Source organism: Rhododendron vialii, chromosome 10a (genome assembly GCF_030253575.1).
Source record: "Rhododendron vialii isolate Sample 1 chromosome 10a, ASM3025357v1".
Classification (NCBI taxonomy): domain Eukaryota; kingdom Viridiplantae; phylum Streptophyta; class Magnoliopsida; order Ericales; family Ericaceae; genus Rhododendron; species Rhododendron vialii.
In genome coordinates this window covers 26,485,223-26,501,879 of record NC_080566.1, presented here as the reverse complement: position 1 = coordinate 26,501,879, position 16,657 = coordinate 26,485,223, and the positions used below count along the sequence as shown (strand labels likewise).

General features: G+C 37.4%; 1 protein-coding gene across 1 annotated transcript in view; it reads right to left on the bottom strand.

The window, feature by feature from the left end:
- Window positions 1–802: 802 nt before the first annotated feature.
- The window catches only part of LOC131303605 (DNA polymerase delta catalytic subunit), a 29,881-nt gene continuing 14,026 nt past the window's right edge, over window positions 803–16,657 (bottom strand). The window contains exons 13-30 of the mRNA XM_058330553.1: window positions 16,159–16,278; window positions 15,967–16,065; window positions 14,978–15,085; window positions 14,744–14,839; window positions 14,602–14,667; window positions 11,789–11,845; window positions 10,568–10,655; window positions 10,366–10,445; window positions 8,682–8,795; window positions 7,110–7,224; window positions 6,866–7,038; window positions 6,660–6,731; window positions 2,868–2,942; window positions 2,693–2,782; window positions 2,463–2,623; window positions 1,654–1,727; window positions 1,454–1,541; window positions 803–1,226 (exon numbers count right to left, since the gene is read on the bottom strand). Of these exons, the coding sequence (XP_058186536.1) occupies window positions 1,139–1,226; window positions 1,454–1,541; window positions 1,654–1,727; window positions 2,463–2,623; window positions 2,693–2,782; window positions 2,868–2,942; window positions 6,660–6,731; window positions 6,866–7,038; window positions 7,110–7,224; window positions 8,682–8,795; window positions 10,366–10,445; window positions 10,568–10,655; window positions 11,789–11,845; window positions 14,602–14,667; window positions 14,744–14,839; window positions 14,978–15,085; window positions 15,967–16,065; window positions 16,159–16,278 (1,764 nt within the window). The 3' untranslated portion in view covers window positions 803–1,138. The remainder of the gene's footprint in view (window positions 1,227–1,453; window positions 1,542–1,653; window positions 1,728–2,462; window positions 2,624–2,692; window positions 2,783–2,867; window positions 2,943–6,659; window positions 6,732–6,865; window positions 7,039–7,109; window positions 7,225–8,681; window positions 8,796–10,365; window positions 10,446–10,567; window positions 10,656–11,788; window positions 11,846–14,601; window positions 14,668–14,743; window positions 14,840–14,977; window positions 15,086–15,966; window positions 16,066–16,158; window positions 16,279–16,657) is intronic.

The following is a 16,657-nucleotide window of genomic DNA, read 5'->3' as shown; positions in this document are numbered from 1 at the left end:
TAAAATTTACTTTTAGGGGTAAAATAAATTTTTTATCAATTTGTACTCATTAATTTATAAAATGAATACTTATTAAAGAACAACCTAAAATAGAATACTGGATTCTTAAAAGGGAACAGAGGGAGTAATAATAATTGGATACTTAAAACTTATGAAAGATTTGAACCTGTTCACTCCCAGAAAGATAAAGTGACAAGGAGAGGCAAATGCTATATAACTACAAAGAGCAAATTCCCTTGGTCGCCTGCGGGCCTTGTTAAACGATCAATAAATAAAATCCCTTGGGCCATTTTTCTCAGGCTTTAGCTTGTGCAAACGATCAAAAAATAAATAAATAAATCCCTTGGGCCATTTTTCTCAGGCTTTAGCTTGTGCAAAATAGCCCCCGATGAGGCTCCAGCTTACAGCACTGTCTAAGAACAGATGTTTAAAATAACAACCAAATATGATACTTCCTCAACCCCTAAATAAATAAGTGTCTGGCACACAAATTTAAGCCTTTAAAAATATGCAAATCAATGGCAATGAGTTCTATTAGATTGTCAAAAAAAGTTTGATTTTTTTTAACAAAAAACATGCATCTTTTGTCAGGCCTTTGTTTACGCACTGGACATTTATTTAAGAAAGTAATTTTTTTCTTCCTCTTAATTTTCCTAAAATATTTTAGTGCAACAAAGGGAGATTGGTTGGTTGGTTGGTTGGTTGGTATTTGGTAGTACAGACGATTGAAGAAAACACAGACATTAGAACATAATTGGTGGACTGTATATTGTTTTGGTTAGGTTTCATTTGCAGAGGGATCCATTCTTCTATCTATAGGTGACCATAATTGAAAAGTGGGGTTCGGTGTGGATCTCTACATATATTCATTACTTACAAATACAAGAAGATTACAAGAATCCTTACTTTCCTCTTCAAAATCATCCGAGTGAGGGAGAAGGATCAGGACTCTTGTACAAATGAAAAATAACCAAATTTTACATTAAAAATTTCGTTCTTTTCAAGCAACGATGAGAATTTCTTAGAATACAAGCAAAACTTCTCGTCTAACAACTTCCGTGGACTATAACTAACTCTGCAATGCTACAACTCATGAGATCGGATTTGTGCAAAATTATACACCTGCCTCGAAAGAATGCTAGAAGCTCCACCGATCTAACTGGACCTTCGCTTCTGCCATGTCCTTTTGTGCCTTTTTCCTCCGGTAAAATATTGGACAGTCCCGACTAACAAAACAGACAGCCAACACAAAAGGCAATCACCACATCAATGGTAGAACAAAGCAAGTACTGTAAGTTCAACTACTGAGGCCATCAATTGGACATCATTGAACTAGCATAGTACTTCACATGCTATGCTAGGCTCTGGAAGGAGCCGATTTCATCCCCGTACAATTGTGTTAAAATATTCCATAGGAGAAGGAAAGGAAGTAAAGGCAAAAGTGAAGGAGCACCTAGTGCATAAAACATCTTGGTGAAGAGATCCTTGACACTCCTGGCACTGTGTCCACAGCCTCCCAAAAAGTTTCTCTAACTCGGACACTGCAAGTAATCCAGTTCATTTACTTAAAATCTTATTTATGGAAAAGACAGATAAGTTCTTCCAGCAGACCTTTAGAGTAGACGTATGAAATCAACAAAACGTATTGTATACCATTAGCTACAGTCTTGCAATAGAGTTCAGCTTCTCTTCCTTTGCAATGTGAACAGAGAGTTCGATCAGAACCACTGGTCCAAACAAATGCAGCTATTACTAACCAATTCATGGAAATACAGTAGCAAGAGAAAAAACAAATGCATGCACCAAATATATTAATGGAAGAGGGGATGGTAGCCTTGTCATCCTTTTTGTCCGCCAAATGTAACAATTCTCTTTGTTTGAACCACTGAACTAACTAAGCTTCAACCAAAAAAGTCCTTGTTATGTGACTCATCTTTTTCTTCTCTCTTTACATGAAGACAGACATGTAGTGGCACTCTACACTTCAAAGTAGTTTCAATTGGACCACTCCAGCAAAGAGAACATTTTGCGAGGAGAAAGGATGAAAGATAGGAAGATGCCCATAGCATCCAACCAACACTTTAGCTTGTTCTACGTAATTTATCAATCTCCAACGGTTCACATATACACATGAATCCCTATGTCTACAACTCGACATGTATCACTAATATGTATCTTATACTAGAAGCATATTACTCATATAAACTAAGTAGCACTGACACCGACAATGGACACGAAGTAAACACCGATAAAACAATTTCAAGAAAATGCATAGCTGCAGTCTTTCTCCGTTCAAATTACTTTCCTGTGATCACAGAAATCTAAAAACAGGGATTATGAAAACTATACAAGAGAACATTAGGAAGATATAGAAACGTAAAGTAAACAAACATGAAAAGATCATGGAATTTGAACAACATTTTCTGTTCGTTAGTCGTTACGGGATAACATTTGAGGTCTACCTGATGAGAGCCTTGCAGCCAATGCAACTAAGTTGCTTCTTAGCAAATTTCATTATGCCACTGTTTGAAGGAGTTGAGATGGAGATAGATCTTGTGTGACTGCCTTGAAGAAGTTCCTTACTTGCATTCTTCAGAATGGGCTCAAAAATTCTCAAAAGGGGCTGCAAGTGCATGTTATTGATGAGACTAAACTTAAACACAGTTGCCGAGTATCAGATACTATCACTAACCTTGCTAATTTGATTTTCCAGGTAGTATTGAGGGTCTATAGGTATGTTATTTTCAAGCACATAAATTGGATCCTCCGACCTTTCGTAAGCCTGGTTGTCATCAAATAATCAATCTGTTCAACCCAATAGCACGAAGCACTAACACTGTCAAAAGACAAACTAGGAAACAGATTACCTTGGCACCTTTTGCAGCTTTAATAATTACATAAGGCACTCGATCCCCAACATTTGGAGCAGTGGCAGCATCTCGCTGTTAAGTGAAACATTCAAATTAGATTATACATGATGTTGTTGACCACAACAATCAGCTTTGCATAATCAGAATGCTGAAGCATGTGATGCAATGATAAACAAACATCAAATTTGAGGTGAGCATAAGAAGAGAGTAAGCAATGGAGGTCTCTCGCTTATCCTTTATGTGCAGGACACTAACTTGTTTTCAGAAAGAAAAGGAGCACCTACCTTGTGGATCTGCTTTTTCCAGGCAATGTCCACGCTGAAAGTCAGCATGGAGAAAAGTGAGCTTATTATCCCAATAAATAGGTTAACGATGTGCAAGATTGGATGACTACAAGGAGTTTAAAGTATCTCTCTCGCTTTGGTATACTTGAGTCTTCCTCTGGAGATCAATCATCCAAGGCTGCAGCAGTTCGGAATGATGTTGAAAAAAGTTCCAGGAACAGGAATGCAGGATGGGGAAGCCAACAGATGTCTGACCAACTATTGAAAATCTACTGAGTGAACTCCATAGATGTACACTCCCATCGAAGATGATGGAAGCGCGTCATTTTCTATATTCGCGCTGAAGTACGCGACCAACTGTTCACGCTGAAGTTCCAAGAACAGGAAAAGGATTTGGAGAGATTGGTCATATTTTTTCAGAAATATGAGGTTTGAGGTTTGCTTTAGGTGAGGATTGAATAATTCTCATTTGGCATGATGTTTGGCTTGAGCTGCTACTTTATCAGGGCATTCCTGGAACTTTATGGCATTGTGGCTAACAAGGAACTTGGGCGGACTAATATATTGTTTCTAACTTCGAGATGGAATGGAAACTGTAGAGATATAAATAATAAAATTGCCTCTCTCTCAACAAGCTTAAGCTTTTAGATGAATTGGTGGCTCACAATCTAACATGGTATCCAAGCAGGCAATAGATTCTGTGTTCGAACCTCGCCACCGACCTAATGATTAAATTTTACACGTGCGTGAGGGGGGGGGGGGGATGTGAGGAAATATACACTTTTTCTTAGGAACAATTTTCACACTCCACTTCTTTCTGAATAAATTACTTGTGTATCTTCAATAGGCAATGTTACAAAAATGCCCATCTACGGAGTTGAGACATTGATGCAAAAATAAATTAGGTTATGATTCTTATGAAACAAACAGCATATTTCTAACTTTGCCTGATGAAGATAAAAAAGAAGTGTACTCTAATTAAAAAAAAAACAGGTTGTCAGTGAAAATCATCCCCTTTCATTTAAGGGTATAGGTTTATAACAAACTCGAACATCCTTTTCAATGTGAAAAGTACAAAACTATGTTTACATAGAGCAACTGAATAACAAGGCAAAACTAAATCAACAAAGAGTAACTCACAAACCCTTATCAATATTACGACAACTGACTTTACAGCCTAATTGTGAACATGCAGATAAACAAGAAATGTCCGTTAGTATCCTAAGATGTGACTTGGACGCACGTGACCTGTCGTATCCCTAACTTATCCAAGAAAAAATTACTCCCTCCTTACCGGTCCCAGTTAGCACTTTTTGTCGTCCCAAAAAGATTGTCCCATTTCAAAACTAGATAGGCAATAGTTAATGAATTTCCTCTTTTACCCTTTCATTTTTAAATTTGTACTACTTACAAAGTAAGAAAAGAAAATGATTGAACGGTGTTTAGTGAAAAATAAGTGTTCAAAAATGCAATGATTGTCCCCTTATTTGGTTGGAATCCGCAAAAGGGACCTTTAAATGGGGACGGCAAGAGTAAAAGTTTAATGAATATATATATACACACACACACACACACAGACACACACAGAGTCCGGTTCCTATCCACACCTCTTCCCGTCCGCACCTCCCCTTTCCTGATCGAATTTCGATGATCCCAGCCGCTTAATGTGTTCAGAACGTGATTTTAAGGAAACCCGCGAGAAATCGGCAAAAAAAAAAACACCGGGAAGGGCTTGATTTGTGCAGTTTTTTATTAAACCGTTCAATAAAATGCAAACAAAAACTGTTCGGATGAAGCCCTTCTTGATCACTTTTTTTGCCGATTTCTCGCGGGTACCCTTAAAAAAACGTTCTGATCACATTGAACGGCTCATATCATCAAAATTCAATCGGGAACTTTGGGGGTTTTTTTAGAGGTTTTTTTAGGGGTTCCCGGAACTGCCCCGTATTTTAGGTATGTATTAGCCCGACACATGTCAAGCACAACTAAGGGAACTAATATCCTTTCCCATATCTCGGCCTATCATTATTTGAGTATTTGAAGGGCAAGGAATCATTTCCCTCCAAAGTAGTTCAGAAATTAGACTGCCAACAAATCAAGGAGGCCTTTTTCATTTGGACACTCTAGTCTAACTGTAGCTAAAGAGAGGCGTTGGCCAATGAGAATTTGATCCACTGTAATAAAGTAGGAAGCTATGGACTATGGAGCTTAGTAGCACAAAGCGGAAGCGGGAGGGGGTGCGGGGGAGTGGAGACACCTACAACCTCCTACGGTTGGGAGCGCCTAAGGAGCGTATATAGATTATATAAAAATATGTATATAAAATATCTTTAAATACTTAACCATTAAAGGAAACGTGATACTGAAAATTTTTCCAATCTTAAAGTGTAATTATTGGAAGTTATATATTCTCAATTTGCAAAACTTCTTGACTAATATGATTCTCATATTATTATTTCCACAATGACATAACTTCCTTAGGCGTAAGAGAATAACTGCCTTAACGGCCCAATTAGCTCCCATGTTGGGAGTGCCGATTTGAGCTCCAGTCTAGGGAGTGCACCCATTTTAGAAGGATCTTGCTACTAAGCTATGGAGTTTACTTTTAGGCAATATTCTAAAATCCAGTAGGTGATGTTTGGGGTGATGCACGGTGAAAAGGAACAAAATAACTGCGAGGTGGCGCCTTTGCATATCATGTGGTGCTTATGGAAAGAACGGAATAGAATACATTTGAAGATGCAGGTTGGGAGGATCAAAAACTCAAAAGGTGTCCTTTGAATGATATTGATATGTTGTAGTAGATTTTTTGTGAACCTTTCATGTTCTTGTTGGATATTATAATTTATAGGATAGATAATTTTTGGATTGAGCTTTTCTGAATTTGCATGGCATTTGTACAAAGGTTGTGAGTCTTGTGACCCTTTGGCTTCATTTGCAACATACTGATAGAACAAGGAAGCTTCAAAACCCGACTAAATGATGATGGCTTGAGTCGCCTAAGCGAGATAACCATACTGTCAGTGCAAACAAAAACAAAAAGCATATCATGTCACCATATTGCAACAAGGAGAAAGGACAAGCTAAAATAAGTATATTTAGTCCTCAATCATGGTACCATTTCAAGTTTTGATTTAACTAAACAGCTCCCGTAATATAGCGAGTTAATCTTGTTCTATGAACAAAAAACGCTGAATATGGTAGCATTAAAAATTAAAAAACTAACTGAAGCTGAAGAGTGTGACCTTTTCATTTTGAGGCCAGACACAGCAAAAAAAAAAAAAAAAGGAGCAAACCAAAGCTCTCCTTGCACTAGGAAAAATTGGGAAAAGACTTCCATATTGGCATATGGACATCGAAATCTGAACTGCCCAACATCATACTGAGCATACTTCAAGCATGTGTAACAATAATGGAGAAGTATGTCATACATGCAATTGCACAGTAATCTTTGAAAGTAATATGAGTGCATTTTCCAGTTAATGGAGGGATGAAATAAACCAACCTTACGCATCCTCTCAGCAAGTTCAACATGTGCAGCCTTTACTTCATAATCATCTCCTGTTTTAGTCAGACCCTGTTAAATTGAAGTAGTCAATGCAATGTACAGCATAGTAACAATATTGTTAAGTGTGAAACATGTGTAACCAGCACTTTCAAAACATGATATGGTGAAAAGGAGAAAACTTCTTACAAAAATCTTTTTCATACCTTAGTAATAACCAATAGAGACAAATCCATTCGATTCATAAGAAGATCTGAGATGGTATTTTTGACAAACTGAACAGCGCCGGGAATGTCCCTGTCTATTAGTATTTTATGAAGGCATTCAGTTACCAGGTTTTTGACTAACAGACAGTTGTCCCTTCTGACAGTTTCAATACCTGTCAATAAATTACAAGATTAGGTCAACAGTACATTGAAGCTTAGACAGCTGAAAAACTCTATTCCTCACCTTTAGTGTCCATTTTGTCAAACTTGTCCGATTTTGTCCATAGAAGACCAGCATATCGCTTCTTGCTAATAAGTAGATATGGATAATAAACCTTCTCAAACTCCAGTTTTATGGGCTTCAAAATAGACATACCACCAAAAGAATCAGGGAAAACAACCAAAAACAAGGTAGTGAGGGTTCGCAATTTTAGTGTACAATAACTAGAGTGTAAAGTATTCACACAAGGTCGTGCAAATGCTCTCTTAAGTTGCAAGATGGAAAATTCCACAAACAAAACAAGAGAATGAATTAGAACAAGTAATTTAAATAAATGAAATAATTTAATCTTAAAAAAATATTCGAACAAGTAACAAGTGGAATAATTTAAATAAATCCTATTAATCTAGATCTCATTAGGTGGCCAGGCTTCTGTGGATTATGTAACCTTTTTAATAATATAACCCTGTGCCTGACTGCATTATAAGAGAAAACATAAACTTAATCGGAGAATAATTAACTTTTTGAGAAGCCACACAGAGCCAGCTTCCAATTCAAAACAGGATGAGAATAATGGTTTGCCAGCATACAGGAATCCAAATCGAAGTTCAGAGTAATGAAAGACTCTCTGAGTGTTCTAAATGCAGTGCTCCGAAACAGCCGAATAGAATGTGGGTTGAATTTTCCCAAAAAGTGTTAGGATCGACACACACACACACACGATTTACAAGTATAAAACAGTAAAGAAATCAACACAGAGATATACGTGGTTCCCCAATCCCAGGTACGTCCACGGGAGCGAGAGCGGATGCTGTTCTTATTATCACAGTACAAAATAGGGTTTACAACATAGAGTATTTATACCTACTCTATTCTAACCCTAACCTGGTATTTGGTCTGTGTCCCAAAAATACCCTTGTACGATACCGTACCACACCGCGAGGGGCGTAAATTACAGAACGCCTAGGCCGAAGGCCCAGTCTACTTTCACTAGATCATCGGTGATGGGCCAGATGCCATCGCTACGCTCCACTCCGACATCTAGCCTCCTTTCTAGAACTCCTTAGTATCTCTTCATACTTAATATATGAGCCACAATTCTAACAAAAAAAGTTATCTATTACAAGCAATACGGCTGTAATAAAATGCGACAACATTAAAGATTATTTAAATCCACACCATATCCAAACGACGAAGATCAATTCATGAATGGGTGAAAAATTGGGTTCTTCCACCCAATGAAATTTTCGGTGATTCCGAAAACATTAAAAATACAACATATCGAGTTGATGAAGTTTAGACCCTTCCCGACCACAATTTTTTCTTTTATACTCGATTGCCACCCAAAAAATATATTGAGCTAAAGGTTTCAAGTTGGCAATTCAGACATTGAGCGAAAGGACTACCATAGCATACGAAAACGACATTGTCTTCTAATTGAAATGCTCATAACTGCATCAGTTCCTCGTGGCCTAATATCGTAACCAATGGTAGAATCTACGACTTTCATGACAGTAAAGAGGGAACTAAGATGGACATTAGTACGGGGAGAAAGATAATATCCGATCTAACAAAAGAACTCAACCATATACTTACTTTCGTGAAAGTCCCACTAATGTAGTCAGCAGCTTCCCTCCCCAAGTTCATTGCTGCTTCAACTGTAGGCACACCAAATTGTACCATTACAGAATCTGTATCTCCATATATAACCTGATAAGTAAGATAGTAAGGTCCCATGGAGAAACAGCCCCAATTTTAAAATTTCCAAAAATAGCTGAGCATGTACTATTGACTGCAGGGAAAGGATGCACTCAATCAAACTAATACATATATGGAGAAAAAAAGGTCAAGTATGCGATAAGATGATCAATAAATCAATGTAGACAAGGATCCTAATGAACTCAGCAAAGAAAACAAATATGTTTTTGCAAGAGGAAAATCTAGATCCACATATGAAACAATAAAAGACCTGACCCTTCCGTATTCACGTTTCAAGCTTCTGCCACGCAATACTACCAATTGAGCCAAATAACTCCAAATCACTCAAAGTAGTTATTTAGTCAACTCTAATAGAGGTCTGATAAAGTTAAGTACAAAAGCAATGATTAGCATAAAAATGTTTATTTGCGTATTTTGAGAGAACCCCCTTCCTGACCATGACAAGCATCTAATAAGTTCAGACACTTCAAAGAAGGACAACTGTCCGTGTCTGACATTCTCTTTTATCATTTCTATATAATTAAGCAGTAAAAATATTAATGCTGACACGGGTCTGACGCTCTTTTTGCAACATGTCGTGCTGTTCTTAGTTGTCCATGACAAAAAAAAATTGGTGTGTAATCGACAATTTTAAAACTTTCTAACGTATAATAATCAACATTTTGAATTTTGACATCACTTTCTTATACAAGTTGGACATATTTAAAGTTCACTCAAAATGTGTAGGGAAATAACAAAGATACATTAAAGAAATATCAGGAAAAGGATTTAGCATTTCCTAGCCATGTTCATGCGCTTTCTTTTAACGATTTCTGGAGTCCTGGGTCAATCAATGTGCCAAAACTTAGGGCACCTTTATCAAATTATTTTTAGGATTTAAATTCTTGCACCTTATCTATCATTTAATCTGTGGCCGTAAACTTGTGGTGATAGACAATGTATCCTCAACGTGCATGTGTCCTACTTTTAGAAAAATAGCATATCCATAGGGTAGTGTCGTGTTATATTTGTGTCCTGTGTCTGTATCCGTGCTTCTTAGAAAAGCATTCAAAAGAATTTTGGCCGCTTCAACTACGTCAACAAGTTTTACTCCATCATCAAATCTTTGGCATTCTTGATTTAGAATATCAGGAAGACCATCGAACAGACACCAAGAACTTAAAACTTTATAAAGCTGATGGGTAGTAGCACCACTAGAAAGGTAGATTTCACATAGCGCGATGCAACATACTAATACTGTTTGGAAGTGACATTAACCTTAAAAAATAAATAAAAAATAAACTAGTTCTTCTTTACTTGGCCTTGCTTATCTGTTGCCTTGAAGTTCTCTGTTGTTTCTCTGGGTTAATTAGCTTCAAGCTAAGTGTAGAGAATTAAAACAAAAAAATTGAAAAGCAAACTGATTGTTATTTAGCTAGTGAATAAATTTCATAGAAAGAAAAAGCACCATAATTCAATGTATGGTGTGAACTGGGAATAGTGTGTAATGGTGTCTCGTGGTTGCAGCAGTCCTGTCCAATGAATTTTATACAAACAAAACGAAAGAATTTAGATTATTAACCTCAGCATTGTGTTCATATCCCCCCAGAGTTGTAAACTTCTCTTCCACAAGTTTCTTTGTATGCTCGATCATCTGACGACCTTTACAGGAGAGGTAATTCAGAAGCAAAACTCCAATAGAAGCACTTACAAATTGTTTAGCCCCATCTCTAGGGACATTCCAGGCTGTATTAACAAGAAGAAATACAAAGAACATATATTACCGTAGCTTGTAACACTAGAAGAGATCTCTAAACATGGCAATTGACCAACAGTAGCTCCTGTGAACCCGTATACAGAATTTGCACTTATCTGGTAAGGCAACAGACAGCATGGAGCTTAAACCAGTGGATACGTGATGACCTCAAATATGTTGAGAACAAATAAAACAGCTTATAAATAATGTAAAAATACCAAACCGTCGGTAAATTAATAAATAGCATTTTTTTATCCAATCATGATCGAATCATGAATTGAAATTTCCTTTTTCTGGATCGTGCACTGTAAAGATTCGGTCATAATTTCTTATTCACATTAAGAATATAACACATCTATCAATCCAGTTATGCATCCCTATATATCATCTAATATCTTTCTCTTCAACTAAATCAATGAAGTAGCTTGTTTTCAATAAGCTTTGTGTAGTCCAAAGGTAAGACACTTGCATCCATGCTAAGTGACAAACGAGCCCCACCTTCATCCATTGACATATATCACTTCATCGGATATGCTATGATTTCTGATAATGCACAACATACCTTTTCAAGAAAAGAAGTTAGCATTGTAGGATGACCACTTTGCCGCCTTCTTTTCCTTTTAGATTTTTCTTATCGACCACTCTTTGTAAAGAAAGCAAGTGAATCCAAACTCTTAATTTCTGAGCTACAATAACTAACTGAGATTTTTTATTCTCTCTTTTTACGACTATACTCACAGAAAAACCACTTCAAAAGTATCAATTGAGGGTCATCAGATTCCTTCTGCCAGCACAATCACTTTGATAAAGTGAATATTGAAGCCTATAGTATTGTAGAGAGAAAGAATGTTTTTTTTTAACCTTCTAGAAGTACCCAAAGAAAAGTTTTGCTCTAGGATTGAGTCTTTAAGTAAACAAGGAGAGAGAAAGAAAGAACTGCCCTAAACACCTTAAAAAGGATTGTTTGGACCCTTATTCAACAAAAAATACGACTAAGGTCAACAGCTAAATTTAGTGACTCTAATGCGAACCAACCCCGATTCACAAATCACCGACTTGATTCTATGATTCAATAATAATTGACAACCATTTGCAACTATTAATGCAACCTGTTCAAATGGACTACTGACCGAGTATTTGAATGGTACAATGCAGATCGATGATTCAAATCGTTAATTATACAATTCGAACTGCGTAGATAGATAACAGATGTTTAAAAAGATGACCGATTAACAGTGACTTGCTTTACCTTTAAAGCCAGCTGGCGACCATCTAGCACAGCCTTGACCAGAGGATCCTTTGCTTCCTGGGAACAAAATAATTTTATCAGTCACAAGCAAAAACAGAAACATCAGTAACTAGGCAAACAATTCAGGACAGATCATCCATGAGCCGAAGCTTCCAAACCAAACACAAAGGAACTTTTTATTCAGGGTCGAGAGACAGTTTTCCCTTAACCAAGCACAATAAGGCTAGATGCACAAGGTTCGATCAAGACACTATATTGCGGGAATCGTAAACAAGAGAAATCTCCCTTAGTCGACAGATCGAATAAATGATTCAAGACCAGAAGACAAGACGGCATTGCTTGTTCCCGCGAGCCTAATAAGCTATACACTCGATCGAACACTCGGACCAAGATAAAGTTGGACATGGAAACAAAACAGATTCAATGAAACTCTTGTGTAAACCACTTAGTAATACTACAAAACACGTCGTGCTCACCAAGTTTATAACCCATCTTTCCTTCAGTGGACTTGCAATGAACAGGAGTGCGCAATCAATGAATGCAGGAGAAATAGAAGATCTTCATCACTGATATCCTTTAAAGAAGACATTCAAATTTGAATGAGTTTGACAATAAGTTCTTTCAAATTTGTCCCTTTGGTAGCGGTGTTCCAGACACGTCTGCGATCAAGTAAGTAGCTCTACGAACGAATGAATTGGATAAATTTGGAAAATGGAAAGGTTTCTACAATCTGGCGGGAATCAGATTTCTCAATCAATTAGATAGATGCAGCCCAACAGGTCTCTCGTCATGAAGCCTGAGCTAAATGAATGACGTGCCCAAAAGAAAGCACTGATATGTAGTTCAACTGGTTTGATTTTGACGGCAAATAGTGGAGTATCAAAGCATCTATCAGCAGGGTATTTAATCGACAGGATGGCATCTTATCTTACAACATGCAATCTCCACTTTCTGCTCTTCAAGTCAAATAGGTATGACTAGTGTCCAAGAACTATGAACTGCTTAAATATATGGACAGGTCAAAGAGTGCTCAGATATGCACAATAAAGGTCCAAGAAATGTCCGCATCCGAGAGTAGTGAGACAAGAAGTGGCTCCTTATGTCTGTGCTTCCAGCCCTTCGTAATTACTTGGACCATAAAATCAAACACGCTGCTCAAGCAAATAAACTCATCAGAGTAACATCAAAAAACCCAGCCTAGCTCAACTGAAAATCCAATGCCCTCACCATCATCCTCTGAATCCAGCATAGCTTCTTCACATTGATTGCATCGAATTCTAAGAAGAGATATTACTTTGAAAAACAAAAACTCAAGTTGGAAAAATGATGCACAGATGCACCACTTCCACTAGAATTGAAGTGAAGAACACAAATATGGGAAAAGGCCTTTCTAAAGTCTACTAGCTTGAAGCATCTAGCATTTGTCTCTAAACAAGGTCATTCTTTCCTCAGTAACTTAAGAAGGGTTCCTTTCTATGGTGTAGGTGACAGCTTCTATTTATCACAAAAAGGAATAAATACAAAAACCGATCTTAATCCGAAAGGAATTAATCCAGAGAAAGATCTTATTGATGTCATATTTGTCATTGATGATGTTTGTTTATAGGGGAATTTACGGGCCGGTACTAAATATTAGCTCTGCTTCCCTCCCAACTCCAGCCCAACACTGAAAATGTACCCCTAAGGATTGCGCTTCCATTTATACCAAGAGTACCCTCACAACGCCGTCCTTCAGCATCTGGCACCAACGTAGTGCACGACGTGACTAATGGCAGTGAGAAACTCCTCTTCGCTCTCCGCCGCCCGAAACTCACCATCGGAGGCGCGACTAACGGGCAGTGCACGTCTCTCTCTCTCTCGGATCACATCTAGTTTTCAACACCAACCAGATGTGATTCCGTCAACATTTAGCGATATAGAATCTTGCACCGCCGTTTGGATTCCTTTGGTCACCTTTCTCTCTATGTTAGATTTTGTAGCCAGATACACAAGTCGGTTGGTTGTGCCAAGTCTACTGACACCGCCGGAGTTAATTCCGACAACAAACATTGCTTAAAGAACTGGTCGAAGCTAATGAAATTCAATAGGTGATTGTTGTGTTTTGCAATCCAGTAAAATTCACAAGCTCGAAGCTAATAAAATTCACGAGCTCAAAGCTAATAATATTCATGAGTTCGAAATTTCAGAATCAATGAAATTCACGAGCTCAAAGCCAGTGAAATTCACGAGTTCGAAAGCTTGTGAAATTCACGAGCTCAAAGTTAGTGAAATTTACGAGTTCAAAAGCTAGTGAAATTCACGGGCTCAAAGTTAATGAATTTCACTAACTTTTGTGGTCGCCGGAAAAATCGTCGGCTGGAAAAAGTTGCCCGACGGAGGTGTTTGCCGGCCGGAAGTAGTTGCTAGGCGGAGGTGAGAGGGTAATTTTATCATGAGGTTGTACTTGGAGGTAATTAAAAACTGAGTTCATCCTTAATGGGAATTAAGTGCACTTCTATACTTGGCGGTAATTTTCTGTTGTTTATATGAATCTCTTCCCTTCAAAATACTGTCAGAGGAAGAGAAATTTAGCAAGGATAGTCTGCACTGGCTTGTCGGAGCCTTTCGTAATGGCTCTGGATTTATGAATCAAACTCAACTTTAAATCAGTTTGATTTGACTATTTGAGTTGGACCATTGTGGCTAAGACAATGAAACACAGAAGTTACACCCCCAGCAGCAACAACAAGATGAATCAACCAATTAATATCAATGAATGCCAGCAAAACATAGATATATTATAAAGAACTAACACAGGGAAAATAAATGAACACCTTTAAATCCGCCTTAGCTCTTTTACGAGCAGTTAACAGTTCTTCGAGAATTTCTGGAAGTATTCCCTGAAAAAAATAATAACTTGTCACCCATGTACGTTATAGATATCATCCAAAAACTGCATCAATAAAAAGTTTTAACCTTCTGCAAGTTTGATTTGACAAAGGTTTCTCCAGATGGAGTTTTGCTAATGCATTCTGGTGGAAGATTGAGTTTGCGAACATCTTCGGGTGTTACCTTCATCGAAGAGATTAAACAGATTCAAAAACACATGCTTCTTTGATGATACTATCATGCCCAAAGAGCTAATAAATTCAACTCTAGATTCAAGAAGCAATTCAAGATAATTTTCACGTAGTAGAGAAAGCATTTCACCAGAGTGCAGTAACACAAATTATATGCCATCATGATTGATGGATACAAAGATGCAAAATCCAATGTCGCAATTGGCTTCTCGTAGAAGCCTGCCCTGGCCTCCAAAACCTGCATTTTACAAAATCCAGGATGTCAGAGAGAGGTAGGGACATTGCATTTCTAATTTGAAATAGAGAAGAATGTCCAGAAGAGGGGAAACATATTTGAGAATAATGTAGTAAACTATCAAGCATGCTGAGAAGATGGCATCCCTAAAAGGACCAGGATGCGCTAGGCCCCTCATATAATCCTATTCTAAGGTAGTTAGAACATTTGTTAAACATCTAGCATGACACCGTCACTACAGCCGCCAATCCATTAAAACCAATAAGTGCTGGTCACAAACATTACAGAAGTCAATAAATCATTAATGAAGATCTATGCCTGGTGAATTTCCAGAAGCATATAATTCTCTTATTCATCACTACGTCTCTGCATAGAATACACCTTAGTACTAGTCCTCCTCTGAAACAGAAGACTACTGAACACTTTCATTGCTTAATAGCTGCATAACATCCACAAAACCAGCGTGACAATAAGCCACATTCAACTATCATACACCTAGTTCAATGCTTTTTATATCAGAAGATATTTTATGGGTTTTCCTGACATGTCTGAGTTACACTACCTAACTACAAAAATAGAATTTATGACATAAGTCATAACATCTTTTTTAGAACATTAAATTATCTTGTGCCAAGTTGGTCTACTGCTCATTGCCAATAGAAGAGCAAGCCATTTTATCTACCACTTATATAGATGGAGACATATTTCATTCAACTTCATAGCAATATTTGTTTCTCCAAAGATAAAATCTCCTTCAAAACTTCAGTTGATGTCATACTCAAAGATAATGAAAGCGATCTTCTAATTTCTAACAGAAATTGAAATAGTTCAATACTTGCCCATAAAAACTGAATCTAGAGAGCAAGAGTAAATGATGAACTTACAGTTGCACCTTCATAAGTTCCTTGTTCAGATCCTGCCTGTTTTACGTTTGGAATAACAAGATTCTTTTGTCTTGCTTTTCTAAGAAGTTGAGAAAGCACCTATAGTAAATGGTGGTTTGAGTTCATATATTCAGTATTCCCACTCCTCTTCAATCACAACCAATAAATAAGAAAGGTAGAAAAGGTTCCAACCTTAATACTCTGCCCTCTAGAGAGAAGAAATGAGATAGGGACACCTGTGACACGAGCCATCTCCACATAATTGTAAATAAACATCAACTTGTCCAAAAGCCTCTGTGGGAGATAGGCATCCTACAACAGCAATACGACATTCAGTTTCGCTTGTGGTGCACAATTTTAGCAATTAAGCTACTCTTTTGAAGCATGAGGAACAATCATTCAAGCAGAAGTGCCTGTGGGATTCTCAAAGAACACACCAGAAGTTCTAGCTTCATGTAGATATTCAGAAAGCTTTTTGGTAATTTGCATTTTGGATCAAGGTTTATAGTGAAGACTTCTTACAATAAGTGACGAACACGTTTCTTAGAGCAACCAAGAAGTATCAATGTCCGACATCGGGACATTTACCCAACATGGACATGGCTCCTTCCTCCTTAGAAGTTTTTGTCCTTCCTAGCTTATGATTTAAGAACATTATCTTTCTCAATGAGTGTGAATGCTTTTCAAAGAA